At 33.5% G+C, this 14,297-nt stretch overlaps 1 protein-coding gene across 8 annotated transcripts in view; it reads left to right on the plus strand.

Annotated features, from left to right (window-relative positions):
* The window catches only part of Fbxo38 (F-box protein 38), a 69,823-nt gene that overhangs the window by 8,958 nt on the left and 46,568 nt on the right, over window positions 1-14,297 (plus strand). For all 8 annotated transcript variants that reach the window (XM_048811760.1, XM_048811759.1, XM_015485887.2 and 5 more), the window contains exons 2-7: window positions 260-449; window positions 4,692-4,825; window positions 8,278-8,441; window positions 8,586-8,751; window positions 11,532-11,669; window positions 12,850-12,987. In XM_048811760.1, the coding sequence (XP_048667717.1) occupies window positions 322-449; window positions 4,692-4,825; window positions 8,278-8,441; window positions 8,586-8,751; window positions 11,532-11,669; window positions 12,850-12,987 (868 nt within the window). In that variant the 5' untranslated portion in view covers window positions 260-321. The remainder of the gene's footprint in view (window positions 1-259; window positions 450-4,691; window positions 4,826-8,277; window positions 8,442-8,585; window positions 8,752-11,531; window positions 11,670-12,849; window positions 12,988-14,297) is intronic.

Here is a 14,297-nt window from a genome sequence, read left to right on the forward strand (position 1 = left end):
TTTTTTTTTTTTTTTTTTTTTTTTTTTTTTTTTTTTTTTTTTTTTTTTTTGGTAGTTGTAGATAGACAACATGCCTTTATTTATTTGGTAATTTTTTTGTGTGGTGCTAAGGATTGAACCTAGTGTTTCACACATGCTAGGTAAGTGCTCTGCCACTGAGCTACAGCCCTAGCCCTTACGTAGCTTTTAATAGGGATAATTCTGTGTCTGGATTTGGTATACTTCTTTAATCTACTCCTCTTCTCCGCTTGCTTTTCAGGTGCTTTGAATTTAAATAAACAAAAGGGGAGATTTATTTTTTGATACTGGGACAACATAGCAATGGGACCACGAAAGAAAAGTGTTAAAACATGTCTCATGGACAATGAAATCCCAGAGGAAACTATATCAGATGAAACAAAGGACTATATGAATCAACTTTCACATGAAGTACTTTGTCACATTTTTAGGTAAGATTTTATTTAGTTGACTTCCATGTACTTGGGATATAAACGTTTAGCAAATCTTAGTGCTGTGTTGTTTAATATGACAGTTTCCAGCAACATGGGGCAAGTAGATTTAAATAAAGTAAAGTGAAAATTCAGTTTCTCAGTTGCAGTAACTACATTTCAGGTGTTTAGTGGCTATATATGGCTAGTGGCTACTATATAGGACAGCACAGGACCACTAGCCACATAATAGAACTTTCCAAAGTTATATTAGAAAACCTTTCCTTTTCTGGATTAACTGTCTACATGTCTAGGCTTCTAGGAATTTTTATTGACAGATTTGTTGGCTTATGTAACCACCATGCATGTACAACATAAGGCAGTGTTTCTGACTTTGATTATCACCTGCAGTGATACTGTGCCTTGTGCTCGGTATACACATATATGTAAGTGATGAAAACAAAAGTTTTGTGAAAAAGTACCCATAATACTATATGCAGTACACACCTTAAAGTTGTTTTGTGATTAACATAACAAAGTTTTCTTTAACCAAAACTTTTTAACGTTTCAGATTATTACTCAGGCTACATCATAACAATAATCAAATAAACAAACATAAAAATGTCATTCCATTTCCATCACTTTCTTCTTTGAGGAATTGTACTTTTTACATTATTCAAATAAACAAATTTTAACATATTTCCTCTGTGGAGCTAGAGACCCAAGTTAGAATCCTAGGTCCATGATTTACTAACTGTGGACCATAATAGATATAAAGATGTTTACCATAAGTATTTGGTGAGATAGTGATTTTAAAACACTCATTGCATTTTATGGCATAAATCCTTGATCAGTGTAATGATTATTGTGTTCTGTCTTTTCATATAGTGCTACATGATTTTTATTATTATTTTAGTCATTGCTTTCTATGCCATCAAATGTATATTTGACATAAAACGATTTTTCTTATTGTCCAACATCTAGATTGTTTCCAGTTTTCTCTTTTCTGCAAAAATAATTGCAATTAACTTTTCTAAGTATCTTGGTTTTCCTTTATATCACATTATTTACCTAGGAAAAAAAATGTTCATATATGAAGGTCTAAGAAATGTTGTTGAATTTTTATAAATTACTGAATATTTGCAGATTATAAAGTTTTTAAATAATGATTTTAAGGAATTGTGTACTTTATTTTTCTTCTCTATTGTAAATTTGTATTAGTCTTTGAGTAAGCAGTTTGTTACTCTATGACACAATACAGCTTTTGTTAATTCTGTCTAGTATTAAAAGACCCAATTAAAATAATAGATTTTTTTAATAAAGTAAAATGATACTAAGGTTCATCTGTCGGAGTAGCCAAAAATTTTAGAAAATCTAGCCATGTAAGATGTTTAAATACATTCTAATATATATAATAGATTTGGTGCTGATGAAGATAGCCAGACAGTTGGGTAAAACAGGCAAACATAGACTCTATATGTAGATTCAAATTCATGTGGAGAACTAATTTGTGATAAAATTAACATTCACATCAATGAGGAAAGTATTATTCACTGATGTCACAACCTGTAAACTACCCTATAAACAACCTATAAACCCTACACAAACCTATAAAATAAAAGCATATCCTGATCTCTCATATTTTAAAACGAATTCTAAATGGATCAAAGAATCAAACAATAAGCCATTAAAATTCTAAAGGAAAGCATAGATAAAATTATTTCTGGGGATGGATATTGGATTTGATTGGATAAATATTACTATATATGTGTGTGTGTGTGTGTGTGTGTGTGTGTGTGTATATATAAAAAATTATCATATTGAATTCCATAAAGATACATAAATACTGTGTGTCAGGTGTAAAGTGCTAGAATGTATTATGAACAAATTGAATTATGTTTTAAATTATAAGTAAATAGGTAACATTTTGCATTTCAACAGACCCCTTTCAAATGAAGGGGTAGAAGTATAAATATAATCAAATAAATCAAGTAGAAGTATCTTACCCAGGTTCTGATGAAGAAAATACTTAGCAAACTGACAGAATGTAAGAAGAACCATGGACTGAGCTAAGTTCTTGAACTTGGTATGATATGTTTATTCTAAAAATAAACAGATTAAGTTTTGTTTTATTTTTAGGCTCCTAATTTTTTTTTTTTTTTTTAAATTTGAGGACTTCTGTTATAGTGGTGTGGTAACAACTTAACACATGTTCATGAAACAGGAAAACTTTTGGCCTTCCTTAAAAAAAAAAAAAAAGCCAACCAAAACAAAACAAAAAGACCCCCTATGCTGTATCTGCTAAGTTCACAGCATTTTTTCTAAAATGTGAAATGTAGTATTTATATGCCTTTTAATTCCTCTAGGTTTTTAAAGATCTGTGAAGAAAAAAAAATATATTTTCTTTCTAGGGCAAATGTGATATTAAAACATTTTGATATTGATTTTTTTAGTACTGATCTGTTTTTCTTAAAGGGAGCGTAAAATTAACCCAGACAGGTATTTTTGATGACAATTATTTAGGAAAAAAGTATTGAGGAGGCAAAATTTGACATAGAAGAACGTTGTTTTTCATTATTTATAAAATGTGTAGTCATGTAGTTTCTTATAATTCTCCTTAGGTCTAAGTTATAGAGACTGTATATTAAGTTGTGGCAAACTAATGTTTTATGGTAGGAAATTTGATTTGATGTGATTCTCTTTATTTAAATAGCATTAAAGGGGAAGGGAGAGAGGCCAGAGGTAGAGAGCAGTGGAACAGAGAAATATTCAGCTTACATATGTGACTTTCCCTCTAGAATTGGCATAATTTTTAGAAATTAGAGTTTGATCAAACCATGTTGACATCCCCGCCCTTTTTCCTTCTTACCTAGTTCTGTGACTTTTTGCAGGTTTAACTTTTCTGAGCCAGTTTCATCACTTATAAAATGGCATAGTAACAGCATTTACCAGATCAGTGAGGATTCCAGGAAATAGAAAAAGATATACTCAACTGATAGTTTAATGAAGGGTCATATTTATAGTGGTGTAGATAAGGTTGAAGGAACCAGTAAGGGATGTTGTAGAATTCAGCTAGCAGCAGCAGAAAGCCAGCTAGCACCTTGAATTGGCCAAAGGTGTCTATTAGCCAGAGGACCAGAGAATATAGCAGGACACAAAGGGGAAGAAAATGGCCTGTGGGGAGAGCTATGTAGCAAAGCCAGCTACTTAGCTTGTAAGATCATTGTGAAACAGTAATCAGAGCACAGTGTGTGTGACTCAGTATAATATTGACTCAATAGGATGGCTTCCGCTTTTTAATAAATATTAATTAGGTGTGTAAGGGTGGTAAGAGAGAGTCATGAGATTTTCTGATCTGTCAAAATGTGTATTGGTTTTTGAAAACAGAAATAGAGGTTAATTGAAGAGTTTCAGGAAGAAAGAGATAAGATTGGGAAAGAGGGGCTGGGGATGTGGCTCAAGGGTAGCGCGCTCATCTGGCATGCGTGCGGCCCGGGTTCGAGGGTTCGATCCTCAGCACCACATACAAACAAAGATGTTGTGTCCGCCAAATATTAAAAAAATAAATAAATATTAAAAATTCTCTCTCTCTCTCCCTCTCTCTCACTCTCTCTTTAAAAAAAAAACAAAAACAAAAGATTGGGAAAGAGGAAATTGTGATTAAGATGAGGTGTCTTCACTTAATATTCATGCAATACCCTTATCAATGTATGTCACCTTAAAGGTAAAAGGTCTAGGAAAAGAAATTGTATACAGGTAAATTAGTGTACATGTTTGTTGATTAAAAAAAAAATAGAGTTCAAGGAGTGGGGATAGTTGAAAGGGAGCAGAGTAACTACATGAAATGGGTTTGTCAAAGTTGCCAAATAATATTGGCCTTGTTCAAGTTAATTGGTTCTTTATGATCTTTCCCTTCCCTTAACATACCTTTAAATACACTGAGGGTTTTTTTCTTGCATTCTTTCTTTTTTTGTTTGTTTGTTTATAAATACTTTTTGTATATAGAAACTTACGAAGAAAGACAGGTTTTATCAAATGACCCATGGAGAGAGCTTAATACTTTATTTGCATACTTTAATATTTGCTGACTTACCTGTTTTTCAGTAAGAAGCTTTATGACTTTATGGATGTTAACCTCAGAGTCCTACAAATTTCCAATTATGTTTGAAGGGTAGGAGAATGGTGGAAGGAAAAAAGTTACTTTTTTCAAAGGAAGAAAATATTTACCTATTTGATAAAAGTGAGTTTCTTTCTCTCACAAAGGTACCTCCCTCTGCAGGATATTATGTGTATGGAATGTCTTTCCCGGAAGCTAAAGGAAGCAGTGACCCTATATCTGAGAGTTGTGAGGGTTGTGGATCTCTGTGCAGGGCGGTGGTGGGAATACATGCCAAGTGGTAAGTACATTTAGCTGTAGATACTGGAAAGTATAACAGTGATTCCATGAAATGTGACTTCTTGTCTTAAGAAAAGCAATTTAAGTAACCTTGTACATGGAGAGGTAGGATTTTATATAAATTATTTACATTTATTTTAGGTTTGTGAGATGCATTTGCCTGAAGTTTTACTGTTTTAGTGGTCTGCTTTTTCATTTTCTGCTCCTTGAGGAACTATACCAGCCTGCTTCACACATGAATGGAGAACACATTACTGAGCCCTTAATAAGTATCATATGTGTTATGTTAGGTGATGTGTCATTTATTCTATATTGTAGGCTTTGGTGAGTGGTGACCTTCTCTATCATCATTCCCCCCCCCCCCCCCCACATCTTAACTGCACTCTCTAGTTAAGCAAATATTTAACTATTTTTACAAAACTGCTCAAGTAAGCCACAGAAATTATACTTCTGGAACGAACTTTCAATTAGTAGTTTCAAAGGCCAATTCTAGGTTTTATAGATTCTCAAATCTGAGTTCTTCACGTGTAACTCATAATTAGCAGCCTAACTATAATAAATTGATCTCAGATAGAGACAGCTGGAAAACAGCTGATGACTTTAGCTTAGCAAAGCATATCTATAAAGAACGTATTAAAATGAAAGTCTAGTCAAGGCTCTTTTCAGTTAGCCCCAGTCCATTAATTAGTATACTGTTGTTTTGGTTTTGAAACTTTTCCTATGATAGCCAGATCATGAGACTTTGAAAATATGATGAGGCTGAGGAGAACAGCAACAGAAAAAGCCATAATAGAAGTAAAGAGCTAATTGTCTTATTCTTTTCTGTGGTATAGAGCAGGCTACCTCTGAAATGCTAGAATATTGTGCAATTTGGGATGCTTCAAGAGTCAACTGATACCTCTTATAAGTTGGCAGGAATAGTTATCAATATGCACCTTCTCGTGAAGAACATTACAAAGACCTGAGACTAGAACTTAGCTTGGTAGAGGCAAGCCATAGTTGTTTTCAAATACTCAAAAAAGCTATCCAAAGAGAAAAGGACTTACTCACTCCAGAGAATGATTATTTGTAATGAAAGAAAAAAAAATAGGGCAGCATGAAAATGATTGTCTTATTCTTTTTAATATTTTTTAGGTGTTGATGGACTTTATTTTTATTTATTTTTATGTGGTGCTGAGGATCAAACCCAGTGCCTCACACATGCTAGGCAATTGCTCTAGCACTGAACCACAACCCAGCCCCATGATTGTCTTATTCTTATGTTAGATTTGTTTTTATAGGGATTAGGCCAGCAGGAATTCTAGAGATGAGATTAATGTGTTAATGGAGTTAGGATAGCAGAGCTGCCATTCTATGCAATCTTTGCATTAACCTCTATGCTTCTTATCAAATTAGAGAGGAATTTATGAGCAGGTTACTGTCTTTAAAGTGATGATAAATACCTGGGAGCTCAAGGTTTCTTATCTCTGCAGCGAGTATCAGAGAGAATGGAAGCAGTCTATAGCCTAGGATAAGTTCACCCCACCTGTGCTCACTATTGCCACTCTAGCTTATGTAAAATTTAAATTCTGATTCTTTATATAAGAATACTTTGTGGTTTCTAAATGAGATTTCTGTATAAGATAGTCTTATACCATCTCTGTAAAGAAGATAGAACTTTCTTCATTTATGGAGTGAGTCATCATGTAATGCATGACAAGAGGATAGGCATTGAGTTTTGAATTCCAGCACTGCCACTTGGTCACTCTTAAACTCAATTCAGTTTTTACATTTGTAAGTGGGATGATAGCTTTTTTTGTTGTGTTGTGAGAATAAATGAGAAAACATAAAATGGTTAACATGTTGAATGGTTAAATCAGTAAAAGTTACTTTATACAAGATTAATAAGAACTATTGTAAGTGTAGACACCAAGTAATCTCCCAGGTCCCCTCTTAGTCTTCAATTTTGTGACTCTAAAATTAGCATATCTCAATTAGCCCTGAACAAGCAGAACAACTATTGACACCTGGTATTTGGAGCTTCATTTTATTTTATTTTTGTACTGTAGATTTAACTGAGGGGCACTTTACCATTGAGCAGTATCCCCAGCCCTTTCTATTTTTTATTTTGAGAAGAGGTCTCATTAGTTGTTTAAGGCCTCACTAAATTGCTGAGGCTTGCCTCAAACTTGCAATTTTTCTGCCTCAGCCTCCTGAGTCACTGGAATTACAGGTGTGTTCCACCATGCCTGGCTTCATTTTATTTTTGAGAGTTAAAACTTTTATCATTAGTGAGTAGATAGTTGGCATTCACCCACCTTCCAAGGCTTAATAATAAAACATCATCATTATGTCACTGTCTCCCTACCTATTGATCAATAATTTCTGCTATGGACTTCACTTACCTTTCTCTTTTCCTATATTGTTGATTCCTACTACAAAGCACAACTGGCTTCCCAGTTAGTTAGCTCAGGAACCTCTCAGTTTGGATCACTCTTATTCACATAGCCAACTTTCATCTGTCTTTTTATCCAAAGTACAGATATGAAGACACAAATTGGTGTGAATATACTATGTATACAACCAGAGATATGGAAAATTGTGCTCTATATATGTAATAAGAATTGTAATACATTCTGCTGTCATATATAAATTAAAAAAATTTCAGAAAACAAAAAGAGTGAACTGTCTTAAATGGTAGGGGAGTGATAGTGATTATTAGAGTAAATAAGATAATCAAGTTTGAGATGGGAATTAGATTCAAACTGTGAACTTCCTAAAGGTGGGAATCTTATCCTACTTATTATATTTTTAGTGTTCTGAAGACCCCTGAGGGCTTGACAGACCAGAACACCTTGCAAGAAGGGGGAAGGAGGAGGGTAGTGGTGATCACATAGTTGGACCCTTTCCTTCCACCAGTCAAATAGGTCCATGACATCAGAGTAAAATGTATTTTTACTCGAAGGTTTCTTTGCCTCATGCGGTGGTGTACGCCTGTAATCCCAGCAGCTCGGAAGGCAGAGGCAGGAGGATCTCCAGTTCAAAGCCAGCCTCAGCAAAAGTGAGGCGCTAAGCAACTCAGTGAGACCCTGTCTCTAATAAAATACAAAAGTAGGGCTATGGCTGTGACTCAGTTGTCGAGTGTCCCTGAGTGCAATCCCTGATACCCCAAAACAAAAATTAAAAAAAAAGAAAAGGCACCCACAGATAAAATAGGAAACAAATGGAAAGCCTCAGCTACAAAGTATTCAATCAGATTAAGTGGACTGTCTGACACATTCACATTCCCTCTGTTACTCTAGGATTGCATCTTCTGTTGTAACCATTCATTTAGCTATACTATTAGTGTGTTAGCCTTAGGAAAATGTTAAAACCTTTTGTAAAAGTTTTTTTTTTTAATAAAAATTTAATCGCCTAATAAATATTTATGAACAGAAAGATGAACCTGACCCTAAATATTTCCTAATTTCTCAGGATTCACAGATTCCAGTTTTCTAACACTTTTGAAGAAGATGCCAGACGTTGAACAGCTATATGGCCTTCATCCTCGGTACCTTGAGAGGCGAAGAGTAAGGGGCCATGAGGCTTTTAGCATTCCAGGAGTTCTAGAAGCTTTACAGGCATGCCCAAACTTGGTGGTGAGTATATCTGGTCAAACATTCTATGTTGATGCAGTTTCATCTAAAAGTTCCAGTGCATAATTGGTGTCTTTTGATACAAAAGGAAAAGTATTGTTATAAATTAAAAGCGTTTCTTGTGCTTGCTTTGACATTATCTTCTAGGGTGTGGAAACATCTCATCTGGAATTGGTAGAATCCATTTGGACATATATGCCGCATGTTCATATTTTGGGGAAATTTCGTAATCGTAATGGAGCATTTCCAATTCCTCCTGAAAATAAACTGAAAATTCCCATAGGAGCCAAAATTCAGACTTTACATTTAGTTGGTGAGTACTTATAATTCATGGATCATTTGTAACTCTTTGAAATTCCTTGTAACTGAATACTCATTGAAAGGAAATAATGAGAATTTTAGAGTTGGCTTTCTTGATTGATGATGGCAAATGAAATGCTTGTGAGACTTGTACAAAAATTCAAATTTCACATTGAAGATCCTTTGGGAGGAATACTACTCCTAAGTGATCTGTCCCCTTTTTAAAGATCTTTTGAATAGTTTTGAGAGTTTTGTTTTGTTTTAAAATTTTTTGCCATAGAGCCAGAACCCTGCTCTTGATCTCTCTAATATCTACCTGTGGTCCTGGTTTTGCTCTCTAGAGGAGGCCTTTACAATATAGCGTTTTGGAGAGGATAAATTTGTTCTATATTTGTATTGTCCCGGGGGTATGCAGTGTCTCTAGTGAAACTGAAGAAATGAATTTTTTATTTATTTTATGTTAGTTTATTTAAATTTAAATAGCCAAGTATAGCTAGTGGCTACTTTGTTACAGAGCTAAGTCACAAACATCACAAATAAAAAATTCTAGGTAGTCATTAGATTACCTGTGTCTTTTCCAAGCAGAAGATTACCATATATTCTTCAACCCAAAAGCAAAGGAAAACTCTGCCATTTATCTATTTCCCTGAAAAAATGGACATGGATTTCTCTTTTTCCAACAGCACTGTATTTGCATTGGTCACACTATGCATTCCCCATCTAAATATTCTTTGAATTACAGTCCCATAATTTCAACCCAAATAAATAGTGGCAGGTGTTTTCTGAAATTTAATTTTCCATCTTTGGCTTAGTTAGAGTACTGAAAAGAATCTGGAATGATCCCTGATAATATAGCCTGACCTTTAATATCTCATTTATATTTTATTTATTATATGTATATTGAATGTAAACTTGTTACAGACATTATTCTAGGTATTGGAGATGGTCCAAAGAACTAAAATTTCTGAAACTGGATCATATGGGAAGGGAAAGTAACAGATATCATTTGGAGTACAATTATGGAGAAGGGTAAAGATCTTTAGCAGCTCTTTAGTTTTGGGATCCAGGAGTGATTCTGATTAGGGTTTTGCATATCTAATTTGAATTTGACTTTTTAGATAATAAAATATTAATACCTGAATTTATGATATAAACTTCTTAAGGTCAAAGACTGTTTCTGTAACTTTGTATTTTTTACAGTACCTGTCTCAGTATATTGCAAATATAGGTACTTTTGGTTTTATTTGAAATATATTAATTCATGTGATTCATTGACTAGGTTAAAACTGTATGGTGATACAATAGTGAATAAACATGAATGGGAAGTGGGTAACTGTGTCCTTTGTAGAGTGGGGTTGGGGAATAATGTGGATCAAGCCTAGGGTATCTGTCTAACCTTTGCTATATTGGGTTTCCTACGTAGTATAGCCAGTGTACTACCTTCTTAGTAGATGCTAACCTCAACTTTATGAATTCTGATTCTAATTTCCTCTGCTTTTCTTCCTTTGGTCTCTTTCCCAATTTTACTTCCCATCTGTGACCATATATATACAGTTAAAGCTAAAGTCATGTTGTTTTAAGGGGACTTGGTTAAAAAGTAATCCTGGTAGGTGGGAACATTCTGTACAGGTCAGCTTTTTCAAGAACCACACCATTCAAGTATTCTTAATTTTGCTTCTTCTAATTCTTCATAACAAGGCTTTTACATCTCAAATTTGAAAGTTTTATCAAGCTGGTTCTGCCACGTACTATTTATTAAATGCCATTTAATCCTAAATCCTTGGATTTGTGTCACAGACTTGTTCCTGGGCTTTTCTGTATCCTACGGGGTTTAGACACTTCAGGCAAGTTCCTCAGTTGCTTCTCCTCATTTAGGATTTACAAGTAATTGATCCTTTTTTCTTTCATATCTTCTGAATTTCTCTCCTGTTTTATACTTCTCTTTTTCCTAAATATAATCCTGTGTGGGTGTGATTCTGATGTTAAGGAACTCATTGATCAGAGGCATAAAATACCCTTGTCAATTTGAAATATTAAATAAAACACTGTTAGATTTCTCACTTTCCCAGAGCCATGCATTATTCAACCACATTATTTACAAATTCTTAAGATTCTTATATGTGGAAATGAATTTTCAAGCTTTGTATTGGCCCTCTTCTAGAAATGTAATATTTAAACCTAGCTAGCTAGACCTTGTGCTGAGAAATTTAGTTTTTTTACTGGTGGGGCAGTTTAGGTATTGATAGTTGTATAACATGTAAATTAGTGTGTTTCATTTCCATCTTCACAATTTTGCTTTCAGTAACCTACTTTCATTTTTTATCTTCTGGATAATCATGTCTTGGAAGAATTATAGGGTTATGAGAAAGATTTGCATATATTAAATGTGACAGTACTTTTAAAATTCTGTCTTTCTAAAAAGTTAATAAAGAAATTTGTTTATGGTTTGTGTAAATTTTTTCTTTACAAGCTGTTTTTAAGTAAGCCACATTTGATGGACTTTAATTATGTTATTTGTTCTGATAAAGATCCCTTTGAAGGATAAATTGTTGGTTTGAAAATAAACTTAGGGCTGGGGTTGTGGCTCAGTGGTAGAGTGCTTGCCTAGCACATGTGAGGCCCTGGGTTTGATCCTTAGCACCACATAAAAATAAATAAATAAAATAAAGGTATTGTGTCCAACTACAACTAAAAAATAAATATTTAATTTAAAAAAACCCTCAAACTTATGTACAGAGTACCAAGTATTTTTGTGATTTTTCTTGTTTATTTTTTTTTGTATATGTGCTTTAGGGGTGAATGTTCCTGAAATTCCTTGTATCCCAATGCTAAGGCATCTTTATATGAAGTGGGTAAGACTCACTAAACCACAGCCGTTTAAAGACTTTCTTTGCATCAGCTTAAGAACTTTTGTCATGAGGAACTGTGCAGGTAATGATACACAGTTATGGTAAAATTAAACATATACTATTCTAAAAACATTCTATTGCAATTCATAGCTATATTTGTTATAAAATTATATGATGCTGTTACTGTTTGTTTTATTATTCATCTTCTGGAGATAAATGTATTTCTTATTTTAACTACATTAGAGACAAGATTTGTGTTTGATTTTAGCAAAAACCAAGAGAGAAAACAGCAGCAAAAAAGGCAGACTATCTCTGTGTATACCTTATAAGCACTTTTTACATTTGCTGTTTTATTTTAATAATTTCAATCTGCTCGCTTCGTCTCTCTCTCTGGTTCCCAATCATCTGCATGTAAAGAACTGTGTAACCTAGTCTACTTTAAGCCTTGTTTTTATATTACCTGAAGAGAATCCTGTAGTGTCCCTAGTGCCCTAGAATATCAAGTGGTAATTACTGTGCTTCAAAGTTCATAATAATTAAGGCCCCTTTTGATATCCTTATTTCTAACTGCTTTTACATAACTTCCTTTCTGGTCATATCTGCCTATTCACTGTCCAACACAACTGTACAGCTTTCAATGCCTGTTCGTTATCTGACCCAACTGTATAACTTTCACCTCAGTGTCTTTCTTTATACTATATTATTTTTTTTTCAAACCTGAAGCATATACTTCTTCTTTACTTACATATATCCTTTAGGGTTTGTCTTTTCCAGCCTAATTTTCTCCCCATTCTTCTTCTTCTTCTTCTTCTTCTTCTTTTTTTTTAAATGAAATGTAGCGGATCTTATTCTGGGACTTGATATTTTCTGCTTTTTGTACTTTTGTAATTTTCATGTTCTATTTCTCTGTCAATTTCAGGCCCTTTGATGGACAGGACCATGTCTTTTGTGGTCTTCCATAGTACCTAATTTAAAACTAGTCACATGAAGAAATATTTAAATGGTTGAGCTGTTTACTTGAGGGAAGGATCAAATTTTCATCTTGGTTCCTTCCTCTTTGTTATTTTGAGCTCAAAATTATTCAGAATTTGGGGTATTCACAAGAACTACTGCATATATCTCCATTGTTACTGAAAATCTTAATGCTTAATAAATATTTTTAACAGATTGACTTTGTAATAAGAACTACAGATTGCAGAGAGCCAACAGTTTGGCTTTCGTTTTAAGACATAGAATTTATAAGTTCATTTGTTTGTTTCTAGGGCCCACAAATTCCTTGAAATATGTCCCTTTAGTAACAGGCTTAGCATCTGCCCGAAACTTGGAACACTTAGAAATGGTTCGAGTTCCTTTCCTTGGAGGTCTTATCCAACATGTAGTTGAAGACAGTTGGAGATCAGGTATTCGTTTTCTTTAGTTACTCAATATTTTAAAAATGAATTTTGCTTTTTTTTTTTTTTTTCTAAGCTTCTCTTACAAGTCTTTTGGAAAGAAAATACTTGTCACTAATTGCACTTTCTGGTGTATTTGATGGAGAATACATGTCTACGAGCATTGGCTAATGTTCATTTCTTTTTAATGCATATTCAGCTTTCTCAAACATTAGAGTGAAAGGGCATGTTTTTTGACTTGTTATTACTTATTATTTAGTTAATATATCTCCAGTTATATTTTCTTAGAATATTGAAAATATGGAATATTTTCTTAGAAATGTTGACAGGCCACCTGAAAAAAAAAAAAAAGAAATGTTGACAGGGGTTCTTGTGCTCTTTGGTTATGAGAGATATTTTATGAGTTGGACACCCTAGGCCTACAAAAGTACTTGGACATTAATGATGTTGATGTCCATTTTTTTTTTAGTACTTTATGATATGTAAAATGCTTCCATGCCTATCATTGGATATTATCAGATCCATCCATTATATGATTTTTTTTGATTGTTAGAAAAAAATATACAGCATTTATATGTTTATTTTTTCAGTGTAGGGAAGATCACCTCAAACAAGATGCACATTCAGAAAGCATACTACTGAGACACTTGGTTTTATGGTAAACATTGTACAGAACATTAGAACACAAATAAAAACCTGGCTCTAGTATATGATGGCTTTTAAAAGAAAAAAATTCACTCTTTAGATCCCTTAACTGCAGCTAAATAATGATAAGTAACAGAAATGCTTTATGCTAATCATATCATTGCAAGAGAAAGAGATTTTTCTGGATAGATATATAATTAGAAACTAAAACTTCAAATATCTAAAATAAAATGGAAAGTCCTCAAGCACTGTTGGTAACAAATACACATTGTAATTAATACCTCTAAAAATATTAATTAATACCTCTAAAAATATTACATGCATAGACATTCAGTCACTTAATAAAGTCCAGTATAAGTATACTTAGTTTCATTGAGTTAAAGGAATGGAATAGGTTCCCTTCAGACCAACAGCATTATTTTTATTCATGGTTAAAATTATTAGGGTAAAATTCAGAAGGGAAAAGAAGTCCATAGTCCATTCACTAGAGAAAAGTCCCGGAGAGAGATGTCAAAAGCTGAGCTTATATATAAAGCTTCTGAAAGAGAAGTATACTTCTAGTTAGTATTTGAGGATGACCCTCCCTCTTATTTGCCCAGGAAGTTGGTACTTCTGTAATTCCATATAGATCATAGAACTGAATGTGGAAAGCCAAAACTTATATTTTTTAGAGT

Source organism: Marmota marmota, unplaced genomic scaffold (assembly GCF_001458135.2).
Source record: "Marmota marmota marmota unplaced genomic scaffold, marMar, whole genome shotgun sequence".
NCBI classification, from domain to species: domain Eukaryota; kingdom Metazoa; phylum Chordata; class Mammalia; order Rodentia; family Sciuridae; genus Marmota; species Marmota marmota.